Source organism: Sturnira hondurensis, unplaced genomic scaffold (genome assembly GCF_014824575.4).
Source record: "Sturnira hondurensis isolate 20B ecotype Veracruz unplaced genomic scaffold, ASM1482457v3 Scaffold0022258, whole genome shotgun sequence".
NCBI lineage: Eukaryota > Metazoa > Chordata > Mammalia > Chiroptera > Phyllostomidae > Sturnira > Sturnira hondurensis.
In genome coordinates this window covers 1315829-1329556 of record NW_028094889.1, presented here as the reverse complement: position 1 = coordinate 1329556, position 13728 = coordinate 1315829, and the positions used below count along the sequence as shown (strand labels likewise).

The window sequence follows — 13728 nt, the reverse complement described above, 5'->3', positions numbered from 1 at the left end:
ATGTTTATATGATCTGGAATGTGGCTTAGTCCTTGTTATTAAATGTTCTTTCTTAACATGACATCGATGAACAGCATTAAGTGAGGCAACGAAAGATTAGCAGAAAAAGAGACCTCCTCTTCTTCAGGCAGGATCTGGTTTCTCCGCATGTGCTTAATCAGGGCTGTCATGGTTGCCATACATTCGTGTTGATTGAGTTCGTCCATCTCTAACTCCAGAAAATCATCTTGGATCTTGAGGTCTTTACGTTCCTACAAAAAGGTAAGAATCCAATTATGAAAAGGACACTTAAAATTTCAGTGTACATGACATTCTGATTTGGGGCACAATATCATGACATACACACTTAAGCAACAATGCTAATTAGATAATAATATCAAATGTCCTTGGTATATTTTCTTATTAAAGGACCAAAAAATAAATAGGACCTTATTATGTCTTTCTTAGATTCTATTTCCCCTCTAATCCTTGTCTATATGGTCACTCCCCTGGGATCACACACAGCATACAAAAATACATAACATGCTGCTTTGTGCCAACACCAACATTTTTACCAAGGTGTGTGTCTTGGAGGCCCTAACACCCTCAACACCTTGAGAGCAATAGTCCCATGATTCTTAGTTGCCACTTTATAGAGAAAGTGAAACTATAAAAATACAATTATACGATAAATGTTTACCTAGTGTTTTTCCTTGATAAACTAAAAAAAGTTTTTCTTGGAAAATCTTTGTAATGTCCTTAATTAGCCTTAAAATCTTAATCAGTAGAACAAAACTTTTAAATTATTCTTGATCTTAAAATTCTCTGAGAAAACACAGCAGCGAAAATCATTTCATAAGTGTAATGATGAACTGACATCTGACAGACACACACACACGCACACACACGCACACACACAGAGGCTGAACAAGTGACCTGGGTATTTTCCAGCAAAGATAACTTCCAGGAAATACAGACTGGAAGAAATCCTAAGAGGAAGTTTTTAGACAGCTTAAGGCTACAGAGTGCTTGCAGGATTGACTAGAAAGAGGACGAAAAATGGCCATAAATACATTTTCTAATTCTGTCTGCCCTGGTGGCAGCAACTATTCCAGACTGTCACATTCCAAGATGAACAGCAGTATTTGAAAATGCATTCCTCTTATCCATGTGCCCATGGTCTACTTCCTCCCAAAGACAACAAATAATTTCTATAAATTGAGGGTTTAGAAATGATACATAGTAGTATCATATTTTAGCACAGCAAGTAACATTGAAAGAGAAAATATTATGCACCATCAGCATTACATGTGACAAGAAAAAACATTCATGGGCCATGAAATCGATCATAGGAATCTTAATGTTCTATTTTCACATACCTGGTAAAGTGTCAAAGGAGTTAATCATGATATTTGACTGCACTCAGATGTACTCAACAATGTTTTTACTCAGAATCATTGTTTTTCAACATGCTCCTCACCAGGACTGGATAGATCTAAAACTAGAGACTTGTATTCCTTTGAAAATTCTTAGTCTGCTCATAAGACAGCATTAGACAGACACTAACCTAGGGCCACTCTACTACAGGGATACTACAGGGTTGTGGCAGCTGGGTATATCTCATGGTCCTGGACTGGATCCTTCTGCTACAAAGGATGTTATGAGACAACAGGCAAATTCTGAGCAATGTCTCTGGGTTGCAACACTTGTCTAGGTTAGAAATTGTTCCAAAACTCAAAAAAAACCCCCCCACCAAAACCAAAAAACCACATGCCACTTTATGAAATAAAGACTAATAAGAAAGATGGAAAAAGAGCACAGGTAAACTAGTCCTACCCACCTACATCAAAACAGATAACTTCAAAGGCGGCTAAAACTGTCATAAAGGAATGTTGGAGAATGAGTTCCTCCTGGGATGCAGACAGGATGCCATAGAAGATAAGAATTAAGCTAGCACTGGTGAAAATTGACACATTCAGTCATTTTTGTTTGGTAATACCACATATTTGAAAAGCTTCTTCAATCTCTCTAGAGAGAGATTGTAACAGCACATCAGCACACACATTTCAGTCTTTATGGCAGTTATCTGACAGACCTAGGTAGGCCTAGGAGGAATGGAAAATTACCAGGTGGGAAAACTGTACTGTGGGAAACTGTGGCCTGGGAAAATGCCTGCCTGGGAAACTGCCAGCCTGGGAAACTGCCTGCCGACCCTACCCAGGACAAAAAGATGCCCGGCTAAGATTGGGGTCTGGGGTTCGCCTATCCAGCATCACAGGGTGCAGCTTTAACTTGAGCCTGACAAGATGTATCAAGAACAACGGTCAGCAGAAATGGCACCCAGCAACCAGCTCTAGCCAATCAGACTCAGACACCCCAACCATTTACCCTTTGTGGGTTTTTGCGCTTAAAAACCCTGCTCTAAGAACAATCAAGAGAGTCCTAACCTCCCTTGGTTGGCTCCACTTGCCCTCTTCTTCCCCGCTATTAAACCCTGCTCGTTAGCTCCCTGTGTCTGTCTGGTTCCTTGAGTGATTCTGACCTAACACTATCCTTCTCACTGGGGCCCCTTAAATGCAATTTTAATTTAACACATTAATCTCAGTGAGACTGGCTAGTGTGAGTGAGCCCTTGGAGAGTTCTTTTACTCTGATGATGAAATCAGATTGCTGAGTACAGAAAGATAGGCTGGGCCTTAGACCTTGGAAAATTCTCCAAACTAATACTGTTCTGTCAGGACTACTACAGAGAACAGACTTCCCCTAAAACACAAAGTCTTTCTTCCTGTACAAATGCTAATATATTTTAACGCGTGAAATGTGATCACCTGTCTTTGAAAATGGCCAGAGGTAGATTTGGAGTCTTGGAAACTGTATGAATAGCTCTGAACTCCAGTTGAGAAGTCAAATTGACTCATTTCCTCACTCAGGCTACTGTCTGCCAAATATGATAAGGAAGATATATAACGAGGACCACCTGAAATATAAGTAAAAATAAGTACATTTACTCAAATATAGTTAGAAATGCATTTCTCTAAGCTCAAACAATATTAAATATAAAGGATACTGTCAACCAAGCCTTTCATCAATCCCGGGATTCTCAACCCATTACCCAAATTAATAAAGCAAAAAGAAAATGGGAAAAATACCCTTTTGCTTTTCTTATTACTGACCAGTTATTCTCTACTGCCATGAACAAAGAAATCAAGTTAAACTCAGTCCAATTTTTAGATATACTATTAAGAAAATTTGTTTACATTTAAAATTTTGATGATGTACATTTTGCCCATGAAGTGTAGCATAAATGGGGGAAAAGATACTACTAAATAATAACTAATCCTAAATATGTGAGAAATTAAGAAAACTGGTCTAAATTTTATCCTCAAGAAAACAAAGCTATACAGAAAAATTGAGCCAAAAATTAAAGCAAAGAGTATGTGAATGGAAGGGAGGGTTAATTTAAAATAGGGAGGCCGGGGAGAACTTCCTTCGGGAGTTGGCGTTAAACAAAATGTAATAAGCCATGCTGATATCTAGGGCCAAGATGACTTCAAGCTGAGGGAAGACAAATGAAAATGGAGGCAAAAGCGAGCCCCATGCTTACAGGCACAGGCAGGGAGGTGGGAGCTAATGAGAGGTGTGGCAGGATGGGACTTGTTATTTTTCATTGAGATTTCTAAATATATCTAATTAAAGAATCCATATGCAAACAAATAAATACCAAGCCAATCTTGGATTTTTTAACAAAGTATATAATATCTGTGTCCCCTGAGGCCACTTAGAAATCTTTCTATGCAGTTAAAGTTTAGCAGATTGCATTTATTTCAGGATACAATTCCATTCACCACTTAAAAAACTGTCAAACTGAATTTCAATGTTTTGGGGTATTTAAGGTATTTTCTATTATGTAACAAATACCAAGCACTAGAATCTTCTCCATTATTTTGCAAACATCCTACCTGAGTCTCCATTTGCTGCTTCCCTGGCTTCTTTCCTAATTTTAATGTACTTTTTCTTTCTTTCCATAGGAACCTATTAGGCAAAACAAATACACAATTTAAAACTTCATAGAATCATGGCCATCTCTTTTCTACTTAGTAGCAATCTGGCAAAATCTTTATTTTTCAAAGATTTTTATGCACCACCTGCTTTTGTATGTTTATTTTTTATTATTTTTTCTTTTATTTAATTATTTTTCAAGTACAGTTTTCTGTCTTTTACTCCCATCCCAGCCCACCCCCCGTGCTCCCCACCACTCTCCCCTATCAACCCTAATTAATTAATTTTTAAATACAACTTTCATCAAATTTATAAGTATTCAAAAATATCCACAAAGAAAGACAGCTGAGTATGCCACAGTGTTTGCTAAGCTTTTATCACCACATGTCTGGATTACCAATAGTTTGTACTTGACCTGTGAGCCTCAGTTTCCTCAAGTGTATGGTTATGATATATCATAGCACCTATAGTGCTATTGTAAAGTGTAGAAGTAATACAGCAAGTGTCTGAATGCTTAATCAACTAGTGCTACTATTTTTTGATTAGTTCTTTGAACATAGGTCTAGAAAAATGGTTCCCAGTCTTGTTCCAAAAGGGCACACGGCAGGAAGCAACCATTTATGGAAACTCGTGAACCAGTAAGACGTGGTCGAGGTCAGCTGCCATGCAGAGAAATGCCAGTGACAGCTCCTGGCCCACTCTGCTTGGTAGGACATGGTGTATGAGCTCTGGCACTCTGCCCAACTTCACTTTCCAAAGGGCTGAGAAGGACTGCAGCTGCTACCTTTGCACCCACTGCTTAGGGTGTTACAGCAAACCTAGCTTTGCTAAAATCAAGTTCATTGCATTTACTAGAGCAAGTTTTGCAATTACCCCCATGACTTCTCATGGCCCCCACATTATCCTGCTCAGGGTCATAATTATGTATCTAGATGGATCTCAATTTCATTGACCAGAAGAATTTACTCAAAAAACAACTTCTGGGATATGTCCTAGCAACTTCTTTCATTGGCACTATCTTTTATTTACAAGTCAAGAAAGGGAAAATACAAAGTTGATGAATTTCATTGTAGTTGCTTTAAGATGTACTCAGGCTGAACTGCTTGAAACTATCAGTTTTTATAGTTCCAAGCAGATCAGAGTACTGGCAATTTAGAGTGCATGTTCAGTATAATACACATTTTTCAGTATAAGTACTTGGTAAGTATTTTAACTTAGAAAAGACCATTAAAAATCTCACTCACCTCAACTTCTATAGGAAATGTATAACAACGTTTCAGGTCTATCAGATTTTCAAAGATAAGCAAGTTCTGTGAATTCAAAGAATTATATAAAAATGTATGAGTGGTGAAGATCCATATTACTGATGCAACTACAAAATAAATAACTCATGGAGAAGCACTTCAGCTTTATATATGAGGAACTAAAAAAACTTCATCTATAGTATTATAAAAAGGTGCAAATTATGATATTACTTTGATTGACGTAATATACCTTTTGAAATCCTATAATGACAGCAATATTGAATACCTCAGGAAAGGCTTACCTTTTCTGGTTTTTCACTAAACAGAAAACCTTGGTAAAATTTTAAATCATTGAAGACACAGCAGATAACAGAAATGGCACAGTTGTACGCAGCACAATGGTAAAGTCTTCTCCTCTCTAGCAACTGATTCTCACCAGCCATGTTCTCTGTAAATGCATCATAGCAAAGTCTGCAGAGTAGATCCAAGTTAACAATTAATTCATGCAATAGGGAGATGGTTGCTCAAGGGCAACAATGCCAGACAACATGCTTAAAATTCCATTTAGCCTTTTCTGAGTGTCAGACTTGTACCCAATATAGTACTAGTTACTGGGAATAGAAGACTAAGCAAGTCACTGTACCCCACATATATCTCAGGGTGAAGGCCATGTCTGTGGACTTCACACACTGCAGTAAGCACAGAGATAGTAACAAGTACAGTCAGGTAAGAAATGCAAGCAAGAAGACAAAAAGTGGTCCAGCCCAAGAAGCCAAAAAAGAAAAGTTTTAAGAAGAAATATCTCAGTTTCAAATTACAAACTATCCATAGGAAAATGTACACAGGCATTATCAGCAGAGATAGAGTGTCACTTATAAAAAGGGATAAGCTGCAAGGTGTGTTCAGAGGATAAAGTGGGAAACAGCAGCAGGTGGAAAGAGGTGCATCCCGGGAGAGCTCACCTGCCATAATAAGGAACTTGGACTTCTTCCTATAGGTTAGGGTCACCAAACCATTCCCTGGTGACCATCTACTTTTGAAAACAGTTTTATTGGAATACAGCCATGCCCATTATACTTGCAACTGAGACCAGATGGCCCACAAAGCAAAAAATAGTTACTATCAGGGCCTTTGCAAAAAAAAAGCTTGTCAACCCTATAACTGAAGATAAGGTTCCTTTGAAGGTCTTTAGGCAGGGAAGTTTAGCAATCAGAACTGAGAGAGACAATCCTAGGAGCAAGGAGAATAATTATGAAGGAGACTATGGCAGTCGTTCACCAAAGAACTGCAGATGCTACAACAAGGCTGTAGAAAGGAAAATGAAATAAGGGCATTGGTTCCAGGAATACTGAAGAGATAAAAATCCACTGGTGACTGACAGGGTATGGCTGGAGGTTGGAGAGCTGAAGATAAAGGAAATATAAACTACCACTCTTAAGTCTAGTTTATGAAATGAGTGGTGGGCCTGTCATCGACTGAGGAGGTAAAGATTCGGGCATGAGGAAAAGAATGATGCATTTGTTTTAGATACAAAAAACTGACATGCCAATCAATGTCTGTGTTCAATACGTACTAAGCGGGAACCTCATTAAAAGGCTGGTTTTAGAGAAAATGTATTGGATTACTTTGTGTTTTATACACTGTGTTAAAAATTTTAACACTCCTTTAATTTCAAATGATAGTCAGAAAAAAATTAAATACACCAAATACTTTGTTACTGTAGAGCATACCACTAAAATACATATAGAATTATTGAGGGGAAAAATGGTAAGAAAAACAATAAAACATTTTTTTGTTCTTTATAAAAGTATAGGATAAAATGTTACCCAATAACAAACTAAAGTGCATTTAAAGTAGTTTGTGCATAGGAAGAAAAACAAGAAAACTATAAAATTCAGTATTCAAACGAACTTAAACATTTATTCACATTATACATACACAAATATATACACAAATATATGTGTGTATATTGTATTTTGATACACAAATATATGTATCAAAATATGATAGCAAATACAACATAAAATCAATTAAAACCTTACTTAATAAGTGTCTTTGTAAGTTCACTTCCTTCTGCAGTATAGGAGCCATGAAAAACTTGATTAATTTTGGATTCCTTAGAGTGAACATCATCTTTTGGAAGACGAGAATACATCACCTCTAGCATTTTATAATAGCCCATCTTCTTGGTAATTTGAGTATCAAAGGTAGATTCATTTAGCTAAGAAAAGATAACAAATAGATTATTTTTGATCTTATCAAACATGAAAACTATTTTATAGAGTATATCAAATGTATTACTCAATAACCTTTAAATAAAAAGTAATTTTACATGATGGAGGCATAGGGAGACACACCTCGCTTCACTGCACAACGATAAGAAAGAACACAACTGACATAAAGTTGGAAAACACCCAGAACTGCCAGAAGATCACCTAGAAAAGCACCCAGAACTGTACAGAAGTCCAAAAACCAAGGATTTAAAGAAGCTTTATTCATCCAGATGGGTAGGAGAGGCAGAGATGGGCTCGGAGGGTAGAAGGAGTTGGGGCAAAGAGGACTCAGTGTGGCGAGCCCGGGGCAGAGAGGCAGCAAGGTGGCAGTGGCAGGTGAGTGAGCCCGGCCCCAGGCCAAACTGTGCAGTCCAGGGCTTCAGCATCTGGAAAAATAAAGCCACATAACTTCTGGCTATAAACCCAGTGGGGTTTGGGGCGGTGAAAGAAACTGCTTGTACATAGGCAAACCCATCCACCCTGGAAACCACAACCAGGACAGCAGCTGAAGGGGCACCAGTCCCAAACGAGAAATGGGTAAAATGACTAGAAACGGGGCAAGGGCCAGGCAAGCACCCAGAAGTCAGTCAGCAGCAGCACTGTCTCTTCTTCTATCCCCTGCCCACCCCCACACACAGAGCCACGGTTGCCCCACCCTGGCAAACACCCAAGGCTCTGCTCCATATGACTTAACAGGTGTGCTAAAACAGAATCAAAGCAGCTCTACCTAGTACACAGACACAGGGAGGCTGCCAAAATCAGGACACAAAGAAATATGGTCCAAATGAAGAAACAGAACAGAACCTCAGAAAAAGAACTTAAGTGATGCAGTAGCCAGCCCATGAGATGCAGAGTTCAAAACACGGGTGGTCAGAAAGCTCAAGATCTCATTGACTACAGCAAAACCATAAGAGAAGAAATGAAGGTTCTTCTAAGGGAAATAAAGAAAAATCCAGTGAACCAAAAGTAAAGGAAAAGAAGACAGAATTCAAATCAATGATTTGGAACATAAGGAAGAAATAAACTTAAAACCAGAACAAAATTAAGAAACAAGAATTTTAAAACACAAGGTGAGAATAAGACTCTGGGACATCTCCAAAAGGGCCAACATCCAAATCATAGGAGAAGAAGAGTAAGAAATTGAAAATTTATTTGAAACTTCCCTAATTTGGCAAAGGAAATAAGTTTAGGAAGCACAGAGTTGAACCAAACAAGTTGAACCCAGAGGTCCACACAAAGACACATCATAATTAACATGCCAGGGATTAAAGACAAGTAGAGAATCTTAAAAGCAGTGAGAGAAAAGGAGACAGTTACTTACAAAGGAATTCCTATAAGACTATCAGCTGATTTCTCAAAAGACACTTTGCAGGCTAGAAGAAACTGGCAAGAACTATATAAAATGATGAAAAGAAAGGACCTATGGTCAAGATTACTCCATCTGGCAAAGCTATCATTTAGAATTGAAGGACAGATAAAATGCTTCCCAAATAATGTAAAGGTAAAGGAGTTCATCATCACTAAGCCCTTATTATGTGAAATATTAATGGGACTTACTTAGGAAAAAGATCAAAACTAGGAACATTAAAATGACAACAAACTCATAAACATCAACAACTGAATCTAAAAAATAAAAACAAACTAAGCAAACAACTAGAACATAGATATGAAGATCATTTGGAGGGTTATCAGCTTGGAAGGGGAAGGGGGATAATGAGGGCAAGGGTATAGGGATTTAGAAGCATAATTGGGTAGGTACAAAATAGACAGGGGGATGTTAATAACAGTATAGGCAACAGAGAAGCCAAAGAACTTACATGCACAACCCATGGAAACGAACTAAGGTGGGGATTTCTGGAGGGAAAAAGGGAACTGGGCAGAGGGGAGCAAAGGGGGAAATTGGGACAACTATAATAGCATAATCAATAAAATATACTTTAAAAATGGAAAAAAGTTAATTTTAGCAAAGATGATATAGATCACTTCAATATGAGACAGCCCAGCTTAAGTACTGATGTGTTATATTCAGCGCTGCAGGAAATGTCTAAATTGTGTGCTTAGAGTATGGGTATGAAACTTTTGCATAAAATCTTATTGAAGGTATAATAGCAGGTGAAAATTCAATTCTTAAAAAATAAAAATTTCAACTACGTATACTGAAGTCTATTTTAAGAATCTGTCATTTGGGTATTTACACTATGTCCAACAGTATTCTGCAGACACTAAATGATGCCTCCCACCCCCAAAAGTTATCCAAACCTCAATTCCTGGAATCTGTGGAAATAACTTCATAGGGCAAAAAAAGGCGCTTTGCAAATGTGATTAAGTTAAGGATCTTAAACTACGGAAACATTCTAGGTTGTTCATGCGGACCTTAAAAAAACCACACGTAGTAAGAGGGACAAAGAGGGAGATCAAATAGACAGGAAAAGGCAATGTGAGAACAGAGACAGAGAGTGGTGTGATGCAGTCACAAGCCAAGAAATGCCACCAGCCACCAGAAGCTGGCAGAGGCAAGGAATGAATACTCAGAGCTGTGGGGCAAGTGAGGCCCTTGCAACACCTTTATTTCGGCTCAGTGAAATTGATTTTGGCCTTCTGGCCTCCAAAACTATGAGACAAACTAAAACAGATTTTGGTACCAAGAGTTGGGGGCTGCTGTAACAAATGCTCAAAATATTAAAGAGGCCTTGGAATTGGATGATGGGTATAGGATAAAATAATGACATGAAAAGCCTAGATTGTCTTGTAGAGATTGTTGGTAGAAACAGTGACATTAAAGGTGTTGGTAGTAAGGGCTAAAAAGGAAGTGAAGAGCATGGGCAAAAAAGCCAATATTGTCTTAGAGAACATCTCAATCATGATAAACAAGCTTTCATAGAAATAGGGACACTAAGTAGTTGCTGCAAGGTCTCAAAAGGAAATACAAAACATATTTTTGCACAATTGAAGTAAGTGATCTTTGTTGGCAGAAAACTTAGTTGAATACTAGTCTATAGTTATGCAGAAAGAACTTATAAACTATGCAGTTGCATATTTAGCTGAGAAGACTTAGAAACAAATTCGCTGAAGGTGCTGCCTGGTTTCTTCTTTGATGCTTCGAAAAAACTGCGAGGTATAAGAGATACACTGAGAAGGACACATGGACAAAATCAAGGGGGAGTGCAATTTCAGGGAGGGAGGTGGGGATGGCTGGGTTGGTGGGGGAGTGGTGGGAGGTAAATGCAGACAACTGTACTTGAACAGCAATAAAATAACTTAAAAAACCAAACAAATGGTGGTACATCCATACAATAGAATATGACTCAACAATAAAAAGAAACTACTGATAAACAAAGTATTTAATCCATCTGAAATTTATTCTTGTGTATGGTAGAGACAGGTGGTCTAATTTCATTATTTGTACGTATCTGTCCAGATTTCCCAACACCATTTGTTGAATAAAATATCTTTACCCCATTGGAAAAAAAAAGTATACACTGAGGTAAAAACCGTTAAGCAAAAAGAACCAGAACTTGTTAACTTGGGAAATTCTCTGTGTATCCACACTGTAAAAGATGCTAACATTCAAAAATTCATTGTGAGGAAACTGTGCTCTGGAGAGAAGATTAAGGACAATCTTTGACTGGTGCTGAAAAAATTAAGCATGTGATTCATAGACCAGGAATAGGGATGAAATCATTCTGCAGACACTGGTGGTGACTCTTGTCTAATGGAGTAAATCTGCATATAATGCAGTAAAGCATACATATAAGATGGGCATACAGGTTTTGAGAAAGTTATACTGGAGGAAATACCACGGGATGAAATGAAAAAAGGCTACTGTACTTCCAAAATTCTACAGGCAAGAAACACACTGATAAAACTACTCAGCAGTGAACATATGCTACCTTCAAGAAAAAAGAGTAACTTGAAGGATGGTGCCTTTTGGTCCAGAGCACAGAGCATCAGGCTATAGAGCATTGTTTCTGGTCTTGAAACTTAATAGAATTTAGCTGGCTGAATTTTGAGATTGCTTTGGAACACTAACTCCTCTCACATATCCACTTCCTGTTTTTGGAATAAAAATATGTATAACTGTCATTCTATATTGGTTCTGCCACTGTGTTATGAAAGCAAATTGTTTTCTAGTTTCACAGATCCAGAGATTGAGAGAATTTTGCCCCAAAAGGGATCATACACAGAATCCCACGTATACTTGATTTATATGATACAACTTTGGACTTTGAGCTGATAATATTTAAATGAGATGTGGCACTTAAAAGTTGATGCTGTAATGAGTTTAGACTTTGGGGAAGGTTAGGGTGACATAAACCTAGTATACAAGTGGAAACATTTGGGCAGGTGAACAGTGTTAAACTGAATAATAGCCCCTAACAAATACCCATGTTCTAATCTCTAGAACCTGTGAATTATACTTTATATAACAAAAGAGGATTATACAGATGAAATGAAGGACCCTGACATAAGTAGTTATCCAGTAGGCCCTAAATGCAATTACGTATTTGTAAGATGGAGGCAGAGAGAGATACTAGACAAAAGAAGAGGAAACAAAGTGACCACATAAGCAGAGATAGGAGTGATGCAGCCACAAGCCACAAGTGATGCAGCCACAGCTTCAGAAAGCCTCTAGAAGCTGGAAGAGGCAAGGAATGGATTTTCTAAAGCAAGCGCAGTCCTGCGCCTCAGAGGGGAGTGCCACAGCCGAGGTATCCCTCCTGATATTTGTTTGACATGTGTGGACGTGGGACCTGCCGTTCCACATCTCCACCCCTCCTACCAGCCTCAAGGAGGTTTATTCTGCACATCTTTAGTTATTCGGCTACTGTTCAGCCAGAGTTGAGGCAGTCCTCAATGGGTTGTTCTGTAGTTTAGTTGTAATTCTGATGTGGTTTTAGAAGGATGAGAGGGCCACATTTACCTACACCATCATCTTGACCAGAAGCCCCCACATGGCAGATTCTAATGACACTGATCAAAGAGGTCTGCCAATTCTTATTAATAATTAATTAATAATAGATACATGATACCTTTATGAATCTCGACTTTAACACATCAATGGCATCCACCACAATTTTGCTAAAAAATTCTCTCAAGGCATCCTGGCCACAGTGCAACAGCAGCGTGAGAAGAGAACGGTCTACAAATGCTTGGCGAGTGGTATTTGAAGGTAGGTCATCCCTCCTGAACATTTTGTATACGCCTTCCAGAAGGCTAACTTGTGTGGCGCAGGAACTCCTAAGGAAAAAAAATTATGTCAACATTTATGCTTTGAACACATACTTCATAAATGCTTACTACATAACAAAGTAAATGCCAAAGATTAATTAGAAAAATAACTTTAAAAAAGTTCCATACACAAAACCACAAAATAAAAAAGCATGTGTATATAAACCATATTATTTTACTCATACCCCGAAATCTTCATGACAAATTTAGGCATCAGGAAGAATTCTTTTCATTTACTTTCCAATCTAGTCTCCTTTAGAAAACATCTAGAAGGCTTCAGGAGAGTCTAAGGCCTAAAGATGATTGCATTTACAGAATCTTAAACTCATGAATTATGATTTAGAAATTCTAGTAATGAAGTTCCATTCCTATTTCCTATACACAGATATATTCAGTTTTTTTCTAATGTTGGAGGAAAGATATTTCAATGATCACTACAAGGTTTTATCTATAAATCTATACAATTAAGGGTATAGGTTAAGAGATAAGGACTAAACAAACATAAAAGCCCTTTACACTTTTAAAATCCCAATGCTCAGAAGTTAGACATGAATTACGACAAAAACATTAGATTCAGAAGGCAATTCAGTCATAAAATTTTAAGGTTGCAGGGCACTACTAGAAGCAACATGGGCTTTTGTAGTATTCATTTGGTCACTGCCGCAGATTTAAATTCTCTTGAGGGGCTTCCTATACTGAGCACCATAGAAATGCACAGCTCTAAAACATTCAAACAACAGAGCTAAAATATCTGATTTTAAAAATGGTTCAACAGCCCTGACTGACATGGCTCAGTTGGTTGAGTGTCTTCTGCAAAGCAAAAGGTTGCTGGTTTGATTCCCAGTCAGGGTACATGCCTGGGTTGTGGGCCAGGTCCCTGGTTGAGAAAGTACAAGAGGTAACCAGTTAGCCCTGGCTGGTGTAGCTCAGTGGATTGAGCGCGGGCCTGCGAACCAGATGATCGTGGTTCGATTCCCAGTCAGGGCACATTCCTGGGTTGCAGGC

The 13728-nt window shown here is 38.2% G+C and overlaps 1 protein-coding gene across 1 annotated transcript in view; it reads right to left on the bottom strand.

The window, feature by feature from the left end:
* Positions 1-13728, bottom strand: part of PRKDC (protein kinase, DNA-activated, catalytic subunit) — a 224993-nt gene that overhangs the window by 96685 nt on the left and 114580 nt on the right. The window contains exons 41-47 of the mRNA XM_037035382.1: positions 12525-12732; positions 7264-7442; positions 5524-5692; positions 5222-5287; positions 3938-4010; positions 2807-2955; positions 114-251 (exon numbers count right to left, since the gene is read on the bottom strand). Of these exons, the coding sequence (XP_036891277.1) occupies positions 114-251; positions 2807-2955; positions 3938-4010; positions 5222-5287; positions 5524-5692; positions 7264-7442; positions 12525-12732 (982 nt within the window). The remainder of the gene's footprint in view (positions 1-113; positions 252-2806; positions 2956-3937; positions 4011-5221; positions 5288-5523; positions 5693-7263; positions 7443-12524; positions 12733-13728) is intronic.